At 51.5% G+C, this 18329-nt stretch overlaps 1 protein-coding gene across 4 annotated transcripts in view; it reads right to left on the reverse strand.

The window, feature by feature from the left end:
• The window catches only part of VRK3 (VRK serine/threonine kinase 3), a 68607-nt gene that overhangs the window by 24872 nt on the left and 25406 nt on the right, over nt 1-18329 (reverse strand). For 3 of the 4 annotated variants that reach the window (XM_049703485.1, XM_049703484.1, XM_049703483.1), the window contains 3 exons: nt 16275-16407; nt 14963-15083; nt 8605-8663 (listed from right to left, as the gene is read on the reverse strand). In XM_049703485.1, the coding sequence (XP_049559442.1) occupies nt 8605-8663; nt 14963-15083; nt 16275-16407 (313 nt within the window). Of the gene's footprint in view, nt 1-2162; nt 2506-5395; nt 5545-8604; nt 8664-14962; nt 15084-16274; nt 16408-18329 lie in introns of those variants that run through there. The other variant, XM_012539239.3, reaches the window with a different exon arrangement.

Here is an 18329-nt window from a genome sequence, read left to right on the forward strand (position 1 = left end):
TAGCCTTAGAAGCAATCCTTTTTCGTAAGAAAAATATTTCACAAGGGAAGGGAAGTGATTTGTCCTTCCCAGCTGCCTCCTGGGCGGCCCCTCTTGGAGATGAAACCCCACACCTTGTTAGGGAACCACTGACCGAAACTGCCCGCCTTTGCCAAGCACGATAATAACCTCTTGCATGAGTTGTCTCATGACAGGAGGTCCTGATAAACAACATGGTGCTTGCGGGAGAATTCAGGAGGGGCCAAAACGAGGGAGGAGACGCCAGTCGGTAATATGTCCTGCCAACCTCCCACAAATCCTCATGCTAGAATCCATCTTGGTGGAGAGATGCGTGCACCACCAGGAAGGACCCTGAGTCAGCCCAAATATGGGCACAAGCAAGATGCTTGGCCAGAAACAACCCGGAAACTAACCCCATTGCCATAAACCTTGAGACCGCGAGCCACGTGGCAGAGCCGTTCTCCTGGGTTCCCTTACCCTGCTGCTCTCCGCCGGGTGCCCCTTCCCAATAAAGTCTCTTGTTTTGTCAGCACATGTGTCTCCTTGGACAATTCATTTCTGAGTGTTAGACCTCACTCTCGGGCCCTGGAAGGGGACCCCTTCCGGTAACAACTTGAGTTTACTGAAGGCTCAGAGGTGCCCTGCAGTAAAAATTATTTTAAAACGCACACCCCCAGCACCACAAATGTCTCACTAACCTTGAGCCAGGGTTTCATTTTGGGGCAGAGGTGGGATGGAGGGGACAGAGGACAGGTTCCAGCCACTGTCGGCCACATGGTGGCCTGTGAGTCACTTCCACTCCCCTGGGCCCTGTGATTCTCATCTAATGCCGATGACCACACCCTCCTCTTTCAGAGGTTGGGGGATGAGCTACCAAAACCTGGGCTCTGGAGACAGATTAAAGCGGGCTCATTGACAGGGAGGGAAACTGCCCACGTTCTCGCTGCTCTGCCACGACAGACGTGGGACTCTCCCATTGTCTGAGCAGCGCTGGGTCTCGCTGCCTTCGCTCGCTCAGAGAGAAGGGTGGAGGACAGGGGGCTGCCGGACTTTGATGCTGGACTGGCCAAGTGCACCGAGGGCAGGATGACGGGAGGGGCAGGTGTTGACTATGACCGTCCCTCTTGCCTGATCTGGGGCCCTGAAGGGTGGCTGACGTCCCTCTTCTTTTGTGGACTCATAAACACAGAGGGGCTGTAAGTAGGAGATTTTCTGATGGGTTTTCTCTCTCCTTAAGGACTACCTCCTTCTGGAAACGATTATACACACTTCCTTTCAGCCACGAAACGATCATCAGTCTGCCAATCTCCTTTCCTCTCCTGAGCAGGGAGAGAATCAGGGCGTCTCAGAGCAGTTTCTTCCCCCATCCGGCCTCCGATTCTCCCCATCTCAAAGCAGGGTGGATGGTGTAAGATATCCAAGGTCCAATTTGGGGAGGCGGGTTTATCCCCTCCTCCGTCTTAGCCTCTCCCAGTCTAATCATTGGTCACGTGCTGCCGGCCAGCCTGCCTTTGACGTCTCTCCCCAGGCCCTCCTTTCCTCTAACTACCCTCCCACAGCTTCCTCCCTGGTCCCTCTGAGTCCAGGCTCCCCCCAAAGGTGCCCTCCTGTCCCAAGGCCTCTCCCTCACCATCACAGCCCGAGCTTTGTCTTCAGAGTGCCAATCACCACGTGAAGTCGTGTCCTTGAACACCGTCCCCTCCCGCTTGACTGTAGGCTCCGTCAGCTCAAGGACCTTGGCAGGTGTGTTTGGTTCATCGGGACCCTCTGTGCAGCATGATGCATGTCATACAGCATGTGCTCAAGAAACGCCTGCTGAATATTTCTCGAATGAAAGGAAGGGTGAATGTATGGAAGAGAAGAAGGGTAAGTGGATGGGAGAATGAGTAGTAAATGAATGGATGGATGAAAGGGTGAGTGGATGGAGGGATGGATGGACAAGTACATGGAGGGATGGATGGAGGGATGGATGGAGGGATGGATGGAGGGATGGATAGATAAGTGAAAGAATGGATGGATGAGTGTCTGCCTGAAAGTGTGAATAGATGTATGAAAGAGTAGATGGCTGGGTGAAAGCTTGAAGGGATGGGTGGGTGGGAGAAAAAAAATGAGCTAAAGTTTTCCAAAAGGAACTTCTTTTGCAGACACTCAACCCTCCAAGCTCCAATGAAACCATTTATTGCTACAGCATAGTGGTGCCAATGGCAGCGTCCTTACTGAGAGGACCAGCCCAACCCCCGTCTGTGAACTGGGGGTCTTCTCGGTCCAAAACGCCAGTGGCTGGTGGGAGACAACGGCTGAAGGGAGGGATGGTCAAAGGAGGGAGTTCACAGTATCTGAGCCTAATTTCCGGGTTCCCTGAGGCTGATCTAGACGGATGATCTAAAGAAGTGGCAGGAATGCACATTCGAGGGATTTTTCTAGAAGCTTGTCTGTGATTCTATAGTAGTCCTTGAGTCACATATCTTCTTTTTTTTTTCTATTTCAAACTGCAGGCTGAAAGTTCTAGAAGACGATAAAAATGGCTGTCAGTGTCATTCATTCAAAGAGCACCCTTTAAGCCCCTACTGTGTGATAGGGGCTTTCTACTTTCTAGGGATGCGAGATACCACCACGAACAAGAGGAACAAGAAGACTTTGCTGGGCTTACAATCTGGAGGAGAAGCGTGGAGACACGACAGATTAAACACATGTTTCCCTCCAGAAGGCGACAAGGGGAGGCCTCGGGATCTGAGAGGCAGTGATGAGAAGGAGCCGGTCATGCAAACCGAAGGGGAGGGGCTTCCCTGGTGGCGCAGTGGTTAAGAATCCACCTGCCAGTGCAGGGGACATGGGTTTGAGCGCTGGTCTCGGAAGATCCCACATGCTGCGGAGCAACTAAGCCCGTGCACCACAACTACTGAAGCCTGCGCTCTACAGCCCGCGTGCCACAACTGAGCCTGTGAGCCACAACTACTGAAGCCCGTGTGCCTAGAGCCCGTGCTCCACAACAAGAGAAGCCACCGCAATGAGAAGCCCGCACACCGCAAGGAAGAGTAGCCCCCGCTCTCCACAACTAGAGAACGCGCACAGCAACGAAGACCCAACGCAGCCAAAAATAATAAATAAATTAATTAATTAAAAAAGAAGGGGGAAATCGTCACAGACCATGCGAATGGCAAGTGCAAAGGTCCTGAGGTAGGATTGAGCTTGGCCTGGCCTAGAATCTGAGGGGTGGTTGGGCGCTCGGGCCAAGGCAGAGGCAAGATGATCCTCAAGTTACTCCAAAGTCCCCGGGCTCCTTAAGGAGCATCTCTTCATTAAGTTCCTAACCAAGGGACAAACTTGGCAGTGAGTAAGTGGTCCCCAGAGAGTGAGCTGTAGTGATCCTGAAAGGGGCTGTTCGGTCTTTAGCTTTTAAATTTCCATGGTACTGGGGGTGGGGGACAGGGAGGTACTGTAAGACAGGCCAGCACTGACGGGAAGGCTGGACTCACCCACTCGGTAAATATGGGTGGAATATTTATGAGCCAGGCCAGTGATGTGAGTGGGAGGCACAGAGATGCAGAAACAGACGTGACCCGGCCCTCCCGGAGCTCACCGCCAGCAGGTGACCAAACTCTGGGGGGTCCGGGCAGAGGCAGAGCCCCGGAGGAGAGGGCTAGAAGAGACTTAGCAGCCGCCTGCAGGGACAGGGCTGGGGGCAGAGAGGGGTGTGGGAGGACCCAGAGGTCTCTCAGGACAGCTGGGGGTTGGGGGGACAGAGACTGGGAGGGTGGCAAGCTGGGTGGAGGTCACGCCTTCACTTTTGGAGAGTGTCTGTGATTAAGGCAGGGAGCCTGCTAGGTTACTGAACAAACAAACAACCTGGCATCTTTGGAGCGCTCTGCACCCAGGCACTGTGTGAAGAGCCAGACACACGTGTTACCTCGTGGTTTCAGCTCTGGGATGTGAGTAAGGGTTGCAGGGCTGAAGAAGCACCTGTCGTCAAGGTGCCAAGAGAAGACCACACTGTGGGAGACAGGCTGCCACCCACAAGGATGCTCCTCGAGACGCACGCGGGCCTGCTTCCTCGGCCATGGCGCTGCTGATAGCAGGCGGCCTGTGTGTCGCACAACAGGGGGCAGCATCCCCGGCCTCAACCCCTGAGATGCCAGCAGCACCTCTCCTCAGGCGTGAGCACCAAAAACGTCTCCAGACACTGCCAAATGGCCCCCGGGGGAACACTGCCTCTGTCTGAGAACCGCTGAGTTGGACAGACACTGAGCTTTGAATCCAGACAGACATGTGAGAGAAATGACAACCCCACGGACAGGGGAGGGCCCTGGGGAAGCTGCTCCTCAGAACCCATCCATGCTGCCTCACCAAAATGAACCGTCAAGGGAACTGAGTTTATAATTTTGACCTTCCACAGATTCCCGTACGCTCTCACTCAGTGCTAAGGGGAGTGTAAATGAGTGAGTACAGCCCCCGGGGAAGAGCAATCTGCTTATCTCCTTCAAAAGAAATCTATCCTCAGGCCTGTGTGCACACGGGTGTTCAAGGTGTTTTGTCTAGAAAACAAAACCCTGGCAAAGCAAGCCAACACCCAGCCACTGGCGTTACAAAGAGCATCCTTCATCGCCACCATCGAGGAGCTGCAAGACTGTGGGGGAAGGAACCAAACAGTATGATTGCCCTTCCCCATTATCCCAAGGAATGGCCATATGGGCTCAGTGCAACCACAACGAAAAAGGCAAAAGGACCAACACAGCCCCTTTTATAAAGATGTGGAATGTTTTGTCAATGTGTTCGTCCACGTGTTGTACTGTGTGGCTTTTCTAGTTCCTGGGCGTTAGCTCCCCTACTTCCCTATGTGTGTGCTTACTGTAGTCAAACATTAGAGTCATCACACACACACACACACACACACACACACACACACACACACACACACACACACACACACACACACACACGAGCAAGGTGAGGCACTGGACACAGAGCCAGGGGTTTTGGTGGGGGACAGATGGGGTTTTTTGGGGGGTGACCCAAAGGAAAGCAGAGACTGCAGGTGGATGGGTAGAGGGATGGAGGGAAGAGAAAAGGGACAGAGAAAGACAGAGAGACTGACAACATCTCGGTGCTAACTTCCAGGCCCTGAATCCAGTCACACCTAAAGCTTCCCCCTCGGAATATTCTAGTGACAAGGGCCAATCAATTGCCCTTTTCCTTAAAGCCAGTTTGAGTCGAGTTCCTGCTACTTGTGCTACTTGTGATGCCCGGGGGCTGGAAGGTTCAAGAATCCTGTGGAAAAAGGCAGCAGCTCACTGGGAAGTTGGCCCCTGGAGTATAAACATCAAATGGCATCGGTGGAAACAGCGGTGGGAGCTGGGGAGAGGGTTAAGCCTCACAAACTCTTCCCACTGGAACACACCTAGGGTACCACCTGGAGGTCCAAGGGGTCGTAGGCCGACACCCGCAGATCCTGAAGCAGGGCTTTCAGATTGTTCCTCAGGGCGGTGTAGGGCGGCTTCTCCTCGTACTTGAGGGCCATCACCACCTTCAGGTACTTCTGCAGGGTCTCTGTGGTCAAGACACGGGAGGAGCCTGAGAGGGGTACCCAACCCAGAGCCTGAGGGGCTCTGCCTAGAGGGTCTCAGCCGTGGTGCCCATTTGCTCAGTGCTTCCTCTGTGCCCGGCACTGCCACGACCACTTAGATTTGAATTGTTTTTTTGGGAAAACATCAAACATAAGCAACAGGAGAGCGGTACCATGAACGGCAGCGTATCCGTCACCCCGTCTCGTCAGCTGTCAACTCATGCCCATCTTGTTTCATCAAAACCCCTACCCTTCCCCGTCCCGTATTGTTTTAAAGCAAACCCAGGCTGATTATACAATTTTATCTCCGACTATTTGGTGGGTATCTAGATGGGAGCCAGCAAGCTTGTACGCCGGGAATCTCTGTGGCCAGGACCCAGCTCAGCTGTTCTCCCACAAAAGGCCCACGGAAGGCAGGAAGCCGATGGGCGCAGCTGTGCACCAAGACTGCTTTATTTATGGACTCTGCAGCTTGAACGTCAGACAGGTTTCACATGTCACAAAGTCTTCTTCTCTTGACTTTTTTCCCCAGCCATTTCAAACTGTAAAACAATTCTTAGGGGACTTCCCTTGCAGTCCTGTGGTTATGACTCCGCGCTTCCACTGCAGGGGGCACGGGTTGGATCCCTGGTCAGGGAACTAAGATCCCGCAAGTCAGGGTATGAGGCCAAAAAAACCCCACAAAAACTTAGTTCACTGGCTTACAAAACCAGGCTGGCTGCCCCAGGGACGGAGTTTAAAAGATAGAGGCTGTTTTAAAAGATAGAGCCTTTTTGTTGTTTGTTTTCCCTAAATAGCACAATGCCATTATTACACTTTTTAAAAGTGCCAATTATGAAACCAATACAGCAATCATAATAGCTCCCACTTGAGCAATGCCTGTCTCAGGCTGGCCCTGAGCACGTTTAATTAGGGCTGCGGCAGAAGCTAAGGCAGCACCCCTGGGCCCAGCTCTACACTGAATTCTCGGGACAACCCTCGGGAGGTGACGGCTATCATTGGCCCCATTTTACCCGTGGGGAAGCGGAGGCTCAGAGAGGCTGGTAAACCTGGGGCTGAACTTCCTTCTGGCCCCGCCCACCCCAAGCCCGGCCCCACCAGCCCCACTGGCGCCACCAGCTCCACTTCCCCGTCACTGCCTTAGCGTCAGCAGAGCTGCAATAAACTGACCGTGGGGCTCCTTGTCGTTGTTGTTGTTGTTGTTGTTTTTTGGTCATGCTGGTGCAGCTTGCATAATCTCAGTTCCCCGACCAGGGATTGAACCTGGCCGGGCCCTCGGCAGTAAAAGCCTGGCATCCTAACCACTAGACCACCAAGGAACTGCCAATGGGGCTCATTCTTACGGAGCAAGAGCCCGAGGCTGGAGGGGAGAGTGACTTGAGCAGCACAGACATGATCTGAATCCAGGGATTTCAGGTAATTTAAAAATGAGTCCTGGGCTTCCCTGGTGGCGTAGTGGTTGAGAGTCCGCCTGCCGATGCAAGGGACACGGGTTCGTGCCCCGGTCCGGGAAGATCCCACACGCCGCGGAGCGGCTGGGCCCGTGAGCCATGGCCACTGAGCCTGCGCGTCCGGAGCCTGTGCTTCGCAACGGGAGAGGCCACAACAGTGAGAGGCCCGCATACCGCAAAAGAGTCCTTACAGACTGGAGCGGATAAACTATCCTTTTCCGGCTGTCTTTCCGCCTCATGTTTAGAGAGCAATGTAGACGTCCTACAGCAGGGACGCTGGAAAAAACCACTCCCCCAAACGAAACAAAAACAGCCTCAGTCTCCAGTAAGAGGGATTGGCTTTAAAAATGACGGTTTACATGAAAAGATGCTCAACAGCGCTAATCATTAGAGAAGTGCAAATCGAAACTACAGTGAGGTTATCACCTCACTCCGGTCAGAATGGCCCTCAGCGAAAAGTCTACAAACAATAAATGCTGGAGAGGGTGTGGAGAAAAGGGAACCCTCCTACACTGTGGGTGGGAAGGTAAAGTGGTGCAGCCACTATGGAGAACAGGATGGAGGTTCCTCAGAAAACTAAAAATAGAGCTACCATATAAACCAGCAATCCCACTTCTGGGCATATACCCATAGAAACCTCTAATTCATAATCATACACACACCCCAGTATTCATAGCATCACTATTTAAAGGAGGCAAGACAGGGGAGCAACGTAAATGACCATTGACAGATGAATGAATAAAGACGACGTGGCATGCATATATATATATATATATATATATATACACACACACACACACACACACACAATGGAATATTACTCAGCCAGAAAGAGAATGAGATAATGCCATTTGCAGCAACATGGATCATCAAGCTAAGTGAAGTAAGCCAGACAGAGAAAGACAAATATCATATGATATTGCTTATATGTGGAATCTAAAAACAAACAAATGAAATTATAAATAAGACAGAAATAGAGATATAATTAGAAATACATTTTATAATATAAAATATAAATATAAGATGTATTTCTAATTATAACCCATTACTCACATACATATATATGAGTATAAATATGTATCACTGAAGATATGGCATTTCCTTAACTTCTGTAAGGCATTCATAGTTTTCTGTTTTTTAATTTTTAAAAATCCTGTTTTTGACCTGTTAAACGGATTTCAGGACTAATGAGTCAGAACTGTAGTTTTAACTGACGTTAAGTGTATTATACCGCAATTTTTAAAAAATACCCATAAAATTCTACAAGTATTGACACAGAAATCTCTAAGGTATCATCTTCTTAAATGAAAAAGTAAGTCAGAGACCAATATACGTAATATGATTCCATTAAAAACCCCCCTACGTTAAGTGTGTGTGGTTGCATGTGTGTGTGTGTTGCTGTTATTATTGTTCAGACACACTTCTGAAATTTGGGGGAAGATTTCTGTTTTTTCTACAAGGGGCACAAATACATGTGTGATTTGGAAAACTCAAAGAAGGAAAATAGACTGGTGTAAAGAGAGGCATCCCCGGGATGGGCCTGAGCCCCGGTCCCTCCAAGGCCCCCGCCTGCTCCCTCCCCTTGGGACATACCTGAGGTATTGATCCAGCGACTGCGCTGTCTCACGAGGCCTTCTGGGTTGTCAAGAAACCTGAGAGGACAGAGGTACATGTGAAAGGCCTTTTAGGGAAGGAGAGCAACCTTCTGAAACAGGATGTCTGGTAGATGTGCCCTAGTTCTCATTATTCACGGTAGTCAGGCCTTGGACACTGAAGGAGCAAATTCTGAGCCAGGAGTTTACCAGAAGCACAGTTTCCAATCGCAACATCTTTACCAACTGATCAATACATCACCTGGTTTTACCTGTGTGCCTAAAGACATCTTATTTAATATAACGTTGATCCATTCACATGGATCTCTGGTCCAACAGCACTGAAGGATGCTCATCTCACACATGTATTTCCTTGCGCTTAGCCCTTCATCACTATGCTTGGGGCCATTTTAGACAGCAAAATCCCCCCCCCAAAAGCATAAAAGTGTGGAAAATGTGGCACTAAACAGACCACATGAAGGACACCTGTGAGCTGAAACAAGAAGGCAGAGTGTCGCCTTGTTCAGCCTCGGCTAGGATCACGTGCGTTGGGCAACTCAATTTTCTCCACTCTGCGTGTCTGAGAATGACTTTGAAAGCCATTCAGAGTCTTGATTTTGGGGTTACAAATACATTTTAGTGAAGAGGTCAATTCACAAACACAGAATCTGTGAATAATGAGGATCAACTATCTATCTGTCCATCCACACACATATTTGTATACATACACATGTATAAACACACAGACACACACACACACCCTCTTGGACCACTCAAGAAAAATGAAAGTTGCAGGGGAGGGATAAACTAGGAGGTTGGGATTAACATATACACACTACTATATATAAAATAGATAACCAACAAGGACCTACTGTATAGCACAGGAAACTCTACTCAATATTTTGTAATAATCTATAAGGGAAAAGAATCTGAAATAGAATATATATATGTTCATGTATATATTCATATACATATCCATATACATATAACTGAATTACTGTGCTGTATAATGAAACTAACATGCTGGGGACCTTCCTGGTGGCGCAGCGGTTAAGAACCCGCCTGCCAATGCAGGAGGCACGGGTTCGAGCCCCGGTCCGGGAAGATCTCACATGCTGCGGAGCAACTAAGCCCGTGCGCCACAACTATTGAGCCTGCGCTCTAGAGCCTGTGAGCCACGACAGCTGAGCCCTCGTGCCACAACTACTGAAGCCCACGCACCTAGAGCCTGTGCTCCGCAACAAGAGAAGCCACCGCAATGAGAAGCCCGCACACCGCAACGAGGAGTAGCCCTGCTCTCCGCAACTAGAGAAAGCCCGCATGCGGCCACAAAGACCCAACGCAGTCAAAAGTAAATAAATAAAATAAATTTATTAAAAAAAAAAACTAACATGCTATTGTAAACCTACCTCAATTAAAAAAAAAAAAAAGCAAGAAAGAGAAATGAAAGTTCATCCACTTCCTTGGCTCCATCCTCAGAGTCCTGGCCTCCTGTATCCTCCTCCGGCCTGGACCACCGGGCTGGCTCCCCACTGTCCACCCAGGCATGGGGTGCTGTCCTCCCCTTCCCCGCCCCACAGCCCACAAGTCCCCAAGCCCCACCCTCCTGCTCCCTAGCACTCTCTGCCCCATCCCCCGCTCTGTCCATGGCTCTAAGCCCAGCTCAGGCCTCACCCTTTCTCCCTGGACCCCAGCCTCCTCCCCAGCTTTCCATGCACCCCCCCCCCCAGCCCCAGAGAGTCTTTCTATGCCCAGAGTGGACTCTGCCCCTCCCTGCTCGCAGCCTTCCTGTGGTTCCCCAGTGCCCTGTTGGGAAACCTCTGGCAGCAAAGCCACCAGCCCCTGTGGCTTTGCCTCCCTGGCTTCCTCTCCCTCCATCTCATACTCCAGTCACACCAAACTCCTTCTAGCCCAACCAGGTCACACATCCACCCACATCCCCTGGCCTCTGTACATATTGCTCCTCTGCCTTTGGCAGCCTTTCCCCACCTTGACCCCCAGTGAGTGGCTGCTCTCCCTTCTGGACATGGCTTGAGGGCTGGTACCTTGGAAGCTTCCTCTGGACCCCTGCAGGTTGAGGAAACAGATCCCTGCCGAGCGTCTGCACACCCTGCGCGTAGGTCCACGGGTCTCCTACAGCAACTCTCATATGTGCACAAGAAGGGCTGGGTCTGACCCTTGTCTCTCCCCAGCAGCCTCAGGATGTATGTGGTAAATGATTGAGCGAGCGAGTGATGGCAGAAACGGGCTGTGCCAGCCTCAGGACACTGTAAATTGTGTGAGCAATTCTCCCATCACAGGCTGTCACTGTGTTCGCGGGACCTCCCCGCCCAGTGGCAGCCTTGAGAGCAGGGACCAACTCCGACCGGAGTCTGTGCTTTCCCTGCTGGGGGCCTTGTACAACAGAAAGCCATGGGGAATCAAATTGCCTCTCCTCTTTCTTTTATTCATTAATTCTGTCATGAACTAGAACTTTCAAAAAAATGAATACATATTTGCTGAGTTAATGGAAAAAAGCCACGCACACCAGTAAGACGTCGGAGAGGACAGGTTAGGGCTCCGGAAAACGTGCATGTGTCAACACTGCCCCCTTGTGGGCCCTTTGGTTACTGCCTCAAGTCAACCGACAGAGGCTGGGTTGGGGGTGTTTAGAATGAGTCCCACATCACCACTGATGCTCCCTGTGGAGTATCTTCATGTTCCCCGCCCTCCCTCTGTGATCGTGGCTGGGATCTGGGGTTCTGGAATCTTACTTATTCTGAAGTCATTGATATGAAAGTGATTACTAAGACCTATTTTATTTACTCTGCGTCCGACTTGGCAAGGGCGGAGTCTCTTAGTGAAGCATGTCACAGTCACATTTGTTTAACTCCTGTGAAGGGGAAGGTGGGAGAGCGGTGAAAAGGGAGATACGACTGTTCTTAGGAGTTAGAGGAGGTAGGGGGAGGGAGGATCCAACCCAGTGGAGCCTCAGGAAGCAGGTTCAGAATGCACGAATGAACGAACAGAGAGTTCACACATGTGACATGCTGTCTATCCAGAAATCTTGCCTCGCCTTTGTCTGCCTGGGAAACTCCTCGGCAGACCGGGTCAGGCGTCTCTTGGGTAAGGGCTCCCAGGGGCCCGAGGCCAGGTCACGTGGCTCCCCTCTGCTCCCAAAATGCCCCGGGGCTGCCTCCACCCTCACAGGCACCAATCACTTCCTGCCTGCGTGTCTCCTCCCGGCCCGGGAACCTCCAAGGCTGGGGCTGCCTCTGCCTGACCCGTGTGCCCACACGGAAGCCCAGGCCTGGGTGTGCAGAAGGTTCACGCCTTCTTTCCTTAGTCGTTCATCCATCCTGCAACTATCTCATGAGCACCCACAACGTGCCAAGCGCTGTACTGCGAACAACACAGTGACGAGAGAGCTGACGCGGTCCCTGCCTTCAGAGAAATCCGACTAAAGGGGGCACTGCGGAGGAGTCCGCTACCTGGCGCCCAGTGTCACTTCTCCCCTGTGATGGCAGAATCCCAGGGGTCCGCAGCCACAGGCTGGAGACATTTCCCAGCCCCCACTGCAGCTCGGGGTGGCCACGTGACCAAGAGACATGTCATTTCTGGTCCTGCCCTCTAAAAGCAACGGGTGTCAGTGGCACTAGAGCTCGCACCCAGTATGAGGGGGGCCGAGGTACCCCACAACCCTTGGTCTCCTACCTTGGGGCTGTCAGTGAGAAGGAAGTAAAGATCTACCTCGTTTGGGCCGCAGTCTTTCGGGGTCTCCTCGTAAGAGCAACTCAGCCTCGTCACTAACACAGCAGAGCGCTTCAAGGAGCAGCTCACAACTTCAGCCTCACTCAACCGCTTTAGCGGCTGGGCTGTGGGCTCCGGCTACCTGTGTTGCTAATTCTGTGACTCGTTTTCACCTGGCTTCGATGCAAAAATGGAAAACTACTGGAAAACCAGAAAATAAGTGCAGAAAGAAACGAAGAAAGCAGGGAAATGGGCTCATGTTCTGGCAGGTTCTGATGCAGAGGAAACCTGGGAGCTGAAGGCTGCTCTTTCTCTGTCTCTTCGTCCTTCAGCAGAGATGTTGGGGCATGTTAGCACCGAAGTGGGACCTCCTACTTGCCTCACTGCCTTTCTGGAGGTGATTCATCTGTCACCACTGCCATGAGACCTGCCCTGGCCTTTAAATCTGAAAGAGCAGGCATGCCCACACCCTGACAGCCCCCCGATGGCTACCCAGGGTTCCGACCTGATGGCCCCCACCGTCTGACCTCTGCCATGCTGTGTGTTTCACTATCTCTGTACTGTCTATCTCCCCCATTAGAATGTGAGTTCCCTGAGGGCAGGGATGTTTGTCCTTAGTTACTCCTGTATCCCCAGGCCCTGGAATAGAGCCTGGTGCATGGGAGGTGCTCACTGAGTATTTGGTGAGTGGAGGATGGTAACAACCAAACACCACCAATCCACGTGCGATGGGCCTCCCATACTTGGGAGACACTAGCTTCCAGGTGAAAGGGCCTCCTCTGGAGTCAAATGACCTGGGAGCAACTCTAGTCAGCTGTGTGACCTGGGCTGATTACCTAAGCTCTCTGTGCTTTCAGATCACGAGAGCACTTACCTCAGAGCTGCTCTGAGGATGACACAGGGGAGCACTGGGCGCACTGCCCGGCACAGGAAAGTATACAATAAAGGTCAGCCTTGAACAGGTCATTACAGGCAGGCCAATGTGACAGGCGTCCCTTCCTCTGAGCGTGAACAAGCAGGAGACCTGATGCAGTGGGGGCGAGGGAAGGGCTCCCCGGGGACTGACGACTAAGCTGAAACCTGAAGGAGGGTGAGATTTGGGGCATGGCATCTGGGTGTGCGTTCGATCAGCATAAATCAAACATAACACATTTCAAACACAACATATTTTTCAAGGACACAGCTACACCTAAAATTAATTGAGGAGAAGCACTGCGCTTCTTTAACAATGTAAAGTTTAAAAAATATAGCAGTGAGTGAAAGAAAGAGAATGAAATTTAGAGCACAGTACCATGTATGCAAGTTAAATACACTCATCATATGTTGTTTAAAGACACAGACGTGTCTATACAAACTTATTTGAAAGCAGTAGTCAGAAGCAGTAAACCTGACGCGCGTGTAATGATGGGTCAAAGTGTGGAGTGAAAAAGCCAGAGACAGGTGAGACTCAGCACAGAAGGCCATTTATGCAAGTCAGACACACAGCGCCGCCGTGCAAGTGTAAGGGTACAAGTACATTTACGCAAGCACATCGGTACGACATATATTCATCAAGTGTGTGTGTCCGCAGTTGAGAGAAGCAAGTTGGGGGATAATAAAGGGGGCAAAATAAAATGAGACAGAGGCTCAACAGGAACCACCACCACAGCATGCTGAGGACTGAAAAGTACGACAGACTCAATGCTGTTCACTAGAGAGTTTTCCCTCTTCCCACTCTGCACACTTTTCCTGGATAATCTCTCATCCTCTCCCAGGGCTTCTGCTGACAATTCCTGAGACACTGCTGGGGTCTAAGGCTCCGTTTGGACTTCATTCCTGCACTTCAGATGGGAGAGCCAACCATCTCCTGGATGGCCCCTCCTGGATGACTCCTCTTGGGGCAACTCTCATGCCCCAAGCCTACACCAGATCTTGAATCCCAACGTGTGGACCTGCAGAGCTTCCCTGTATCTAGCCGTCTACTGTCCTTGGTGCGGAAGACCAAAGCCCGGTGCTTGCCTCCCTCTGAGCCCAGCTGCCCTCTGTCCTTGGTGCTGAACCGCGCACTCAGCAGCACCTCCCTTGGCACCGAGGTGCCCTCTGTCCTTGGTGCTGAGCATCTGACACAGAACCAGCAGGACCCGGCGCTTTTACATGCAGAGGTGAGGGAAGCATGTAAGAGGCCAGTGCTGCCAGATGCCGAGGCAGGGCCCAGGCCAAAGTGTTCAGGTTGCCTGTGGGTCCCCGTGGGAGCGAATGACTCATGGTGTCCTGTACACTGTGAGCATTTTCTACAGGCCAGGCTCTGTGCTGAGTGCTGCGTACCTGACTCCCCCGAATCCTTCCACCGCCCCCTGAGGTGGGTGCTAACAGGATCCCACCTGATGGAGGACACTGAGGCTTGTGGAGGTTAAGCTGCTCACCCGACACCCCGCAGCAGTGGGGCTGGAGTCTGACCCCAGGCAGTGTGGCCCCAGAGCCCACGCGCCTGTCTGCTGCGATGGACGGCAGAGCAGATTCCCGAGAACTGCAGAGGCCTTGACTGCCAGATGCTGCCTCCCCCTCTTTTCTGTTCCCTGTTGGGTTCTGAGCTTCAGTCCCCCCTGCAGGGGTGCTCGGCAGTGATGGGCTCTGCTGACCCCCAGACTCACTTCTGTTTCAGCTTCATGATATCCTCGGTGTTGGGAAGGCAGTTCGTCCATGGCAGGGTCCCATAGAGCCACTTCAGCAGACAGTAGCCCAGGGTCTGGAGGTCACCGCGGCGGGAGGGCCCTGGGGAGGCAGGAGAGGAGGTGGCGGCTCAGTCCAGATGTCCTGCTCACTGACACGCCCCCCCCTTCCTTTCTCTCACGGACTCAAGCATGGGCTCACACACTCAGCCACCCAAACATACAGGATCTCATCTGTTCATTCACTTCTCACTCACCTACTCTCAGTCCCTCATGGGTCTCTCGATTACTCATTCACTCCCTCAGCCATCCCTTCATCCCCGCTTTCACTAGCTCACTCCCTCATCTACTTGTCTTTCATTCATGCACCTATTTATTCAATAAGTCCTAAGAGCCCTGTGTGCCAGGCCCCTTCCCACATTCTTAAAACACAGGTAAGAGTTTGGCAGGGCCCCAGCCCTTGACAGTCCGGTGGAGAGACAGTTATAGCGTGGGATCCTCTGGGTCAGAGAGGAGACAGAGCAGCGCATGAGGGAGCGCAGAAGGCTGGGCACTGAACTCGGCCTCCCCCAGTAGGGGCAAAGGAGACGGCAGCGTTTGATTTTTCTTCTGCTCCCTGAACCACATGATGTAGACAGCACTCCACATAAGCATTCAACGAACACTGAGAGTTGACTCTGCCAGACCTTCGCCCTCTGGTGCTGGAGGCACAGGCACCATCGCTTCCCTGGGGGAGCTTAGTGTAGTGGGAGGATGCAGGCAGGCACATGGATGGTCATATCAAGGGGTTTGGGAAGGAGAGGCCGAGACCTCCTCAAGGAATCTTCTTCTCAAAGTGCTCTCTTCTCTCCCCATACACCTTCCTTGGATAATTTCATTCCCATCCCTGGGCTTCATCTGACAACTCCTGAGATACTGCTGACATCTGAGTCTCCATCCAGACCTCGCTCCTGTGCTGCTGACGTGGACAGCCAACTGCTTACTCAACAGCCCCTCCTAGATGACTCCTGGGCAACTCTCACATTCCAAGTCTACAAAGATCCTGAACGTGAACCTCTGGAGCCGCAGGGCTTCCTTGCAGTCAACTGCTCACTGCCCTTGGCGCTGGACTACTGCCCCACAATGCCCTCATGTGTGTGGGCGCTATCCATGGTCCTGAATCCCTACCGTGGCTCCCTGGCTCAGTCTGACTCCTGTGTTTGGCCATCTGCTGTCCGTGGCTGTGAAAACCTACAACTGCCCTTGTCCGAGAAGCATGTCTCCATGGTCCCGAATCCCTTCTCTGGCCTCTTACCACATCCCTTGTGCAGGTCCATGCTAATGAACTCAAGGTCCCCCTCATGTGGGGTCCTGCTGCCTTCGTTGTACTCCACGTGTCTGCCACCTGGCAAATAGCGGAAGGTGAAGCCGTAGCCTGCCAGGGTCACCTGTGTGGACGTGGGGAGAAGCCATACAGTTTGAAGGTTAGGAGCTTGGATTCTGGAGTCAGAGATTTCAATCGTGGGTGCAATTTGAAACATAATGCCAAACAGTACACAAGGGTGTGAAAAAACACAAACCAACTGTCCCCACCACTGCTCAGCCCCCCTAAACCCACTGTCCAGAAGTAACCATTAATATAGATTCTTACGTGTTATTTCAAATCATTTTCTTTCAATAATCAGTAAACACATGGGGTCCGGGAGGGGCTCTAGTTTCCCACACATGGATCACACTCTACCTCCTGCTGGACACACAGCTTACTGCACTTCAACAGTGTATTAACTCTAGAGCCAGACAGACCAGGTTCCAATGCCAGCTTGGCCCTTTAGTGGCCATACAACTTTGGGCAAATTATGAAACTTCTCTGTGCTTTGATTTCTCCATTTGTAAAATGAAGATATGACAGTCCTCACCTTGCAGGGCTGTTAGGAGGCTTAACTGAGTTTAAAACAAAAAGCCCTTATCTACTAGACACACACAGTTAGCCACATCAGCTTTTTAATGGCTGCATTTAAAAAAAATTAAATTAATTAATTAATTAATGTCTGTGTTGGGTCTTCGTTGCTGCGCGCGGGCTTTCTCTAGTTGTGGCGAGCGGGGGCTACTCTTCACTGCAGCGCACGGCTTCTCATTGCAGTGGCTTGTCTTGTTGCAGAGCACGGGCTCTAGGCACGCAGGCTCAGTAGTTGTGGCGCACGGGCTTAATTGCTCCACAGCATGTGGGATCTTCCTGGACCAGGGCTCAAACCCGTGTCCCCTGCATTGGCAGGTGGATTCTTAACCACTGCGCCACCAGGGAAGTCCCTAATGGCTGCATCTTATTCTGCCGAATGGAGAGTAGAAAACTGTTGGCTTTGTCCATGTGAGACCTACATCTTTTTCTTCTGGTCACAGTTTGTGATGGTTAACTTTATATGCCAGCCTGACTGGGCCACAGGGTACCCAGACATGTAGCCAAAGGTTATTCTGGGTGTGTCTGTGAGGGTGTAGCTGGATGAGATGAATATTTAAATCAGTAGGCTGAATAAAACAGACTGCCCTCTCTAGTGTGCACGGGCCTCACCCAATCAGTTGAATAGAACACAAAGGCTGAGTGAAAGGGAATGAATGCCTCCTGCCCGACCACATGAGCCGAACATCAGCCTTTTCTTGCCTTTAGATTTGAACAGAAGTATTGGCTCTTCTTGAGTCTCGGGGCTGCCAGCTTTCAGACTGGAAATCACACAATCACCTCTTCTAGTTTCCAGGCCTTTGGATCTGATGGGACACATTATCAGCTCTTCTGGTCTCCAGGCTGCCGACTGCAGATCGAGGTCCCTAGATCAGCTTCCATAATTGTTTGAGGCAGCTCCTTATCATAAATCTCTCTCTCTCCCTTATATACATACGCGCACACACACACACATTCTATTGGTTCTGTTTCTTTAGAGAGCTCTGACTAATATGGTTCCAGGGTTTTTCTCTGGGATCACCCCTCTCCATTCTCAGTCCATGTGTCTGAGGTGGGGCTCCCCTGATCTATTTCCACTGGGGTTGCTCAACTGAGGGGATTCGAGCCTCGTTTGCTGGTGGTTATTTTGTCACCACAGGGAAGACAGTCTGCCTGATTATGAGCAATGCAAACACAAGAAGAGCCCAGAAAGGGAAGCGCCAGCTTCCCAATGACTGGGTCTGAGTCCTTAGATTCAGCCGTGCTTGAAGCCAGTGAAGTCCTAGATTTTTCCACTCCATGGAGCAATAAATTGCACTCGGCCCTTTTTAAACTTTTTTTCCTTTTTCTTTTTTGCTTAAGGCATGTTAAATTGGGTTTCTGTCCTTAGCAGGAGTAATTAGAATTTACCTTAAAATACTAATTAGTACTCTACTG

This window comes from Orcinus orca, chromosome 20, assembly GCF_937001465.1.
Source record: "Orcinus orca chromosome 20, mOrcOrc1.1, whole genome shotgun sequence".
Classification (NCBI taxonomy): Eukaryota; Metazoa; Chordata; class Mammalia; order Artiodactyla; family Delphinidae; genus Orcinus; species Orcinus orca.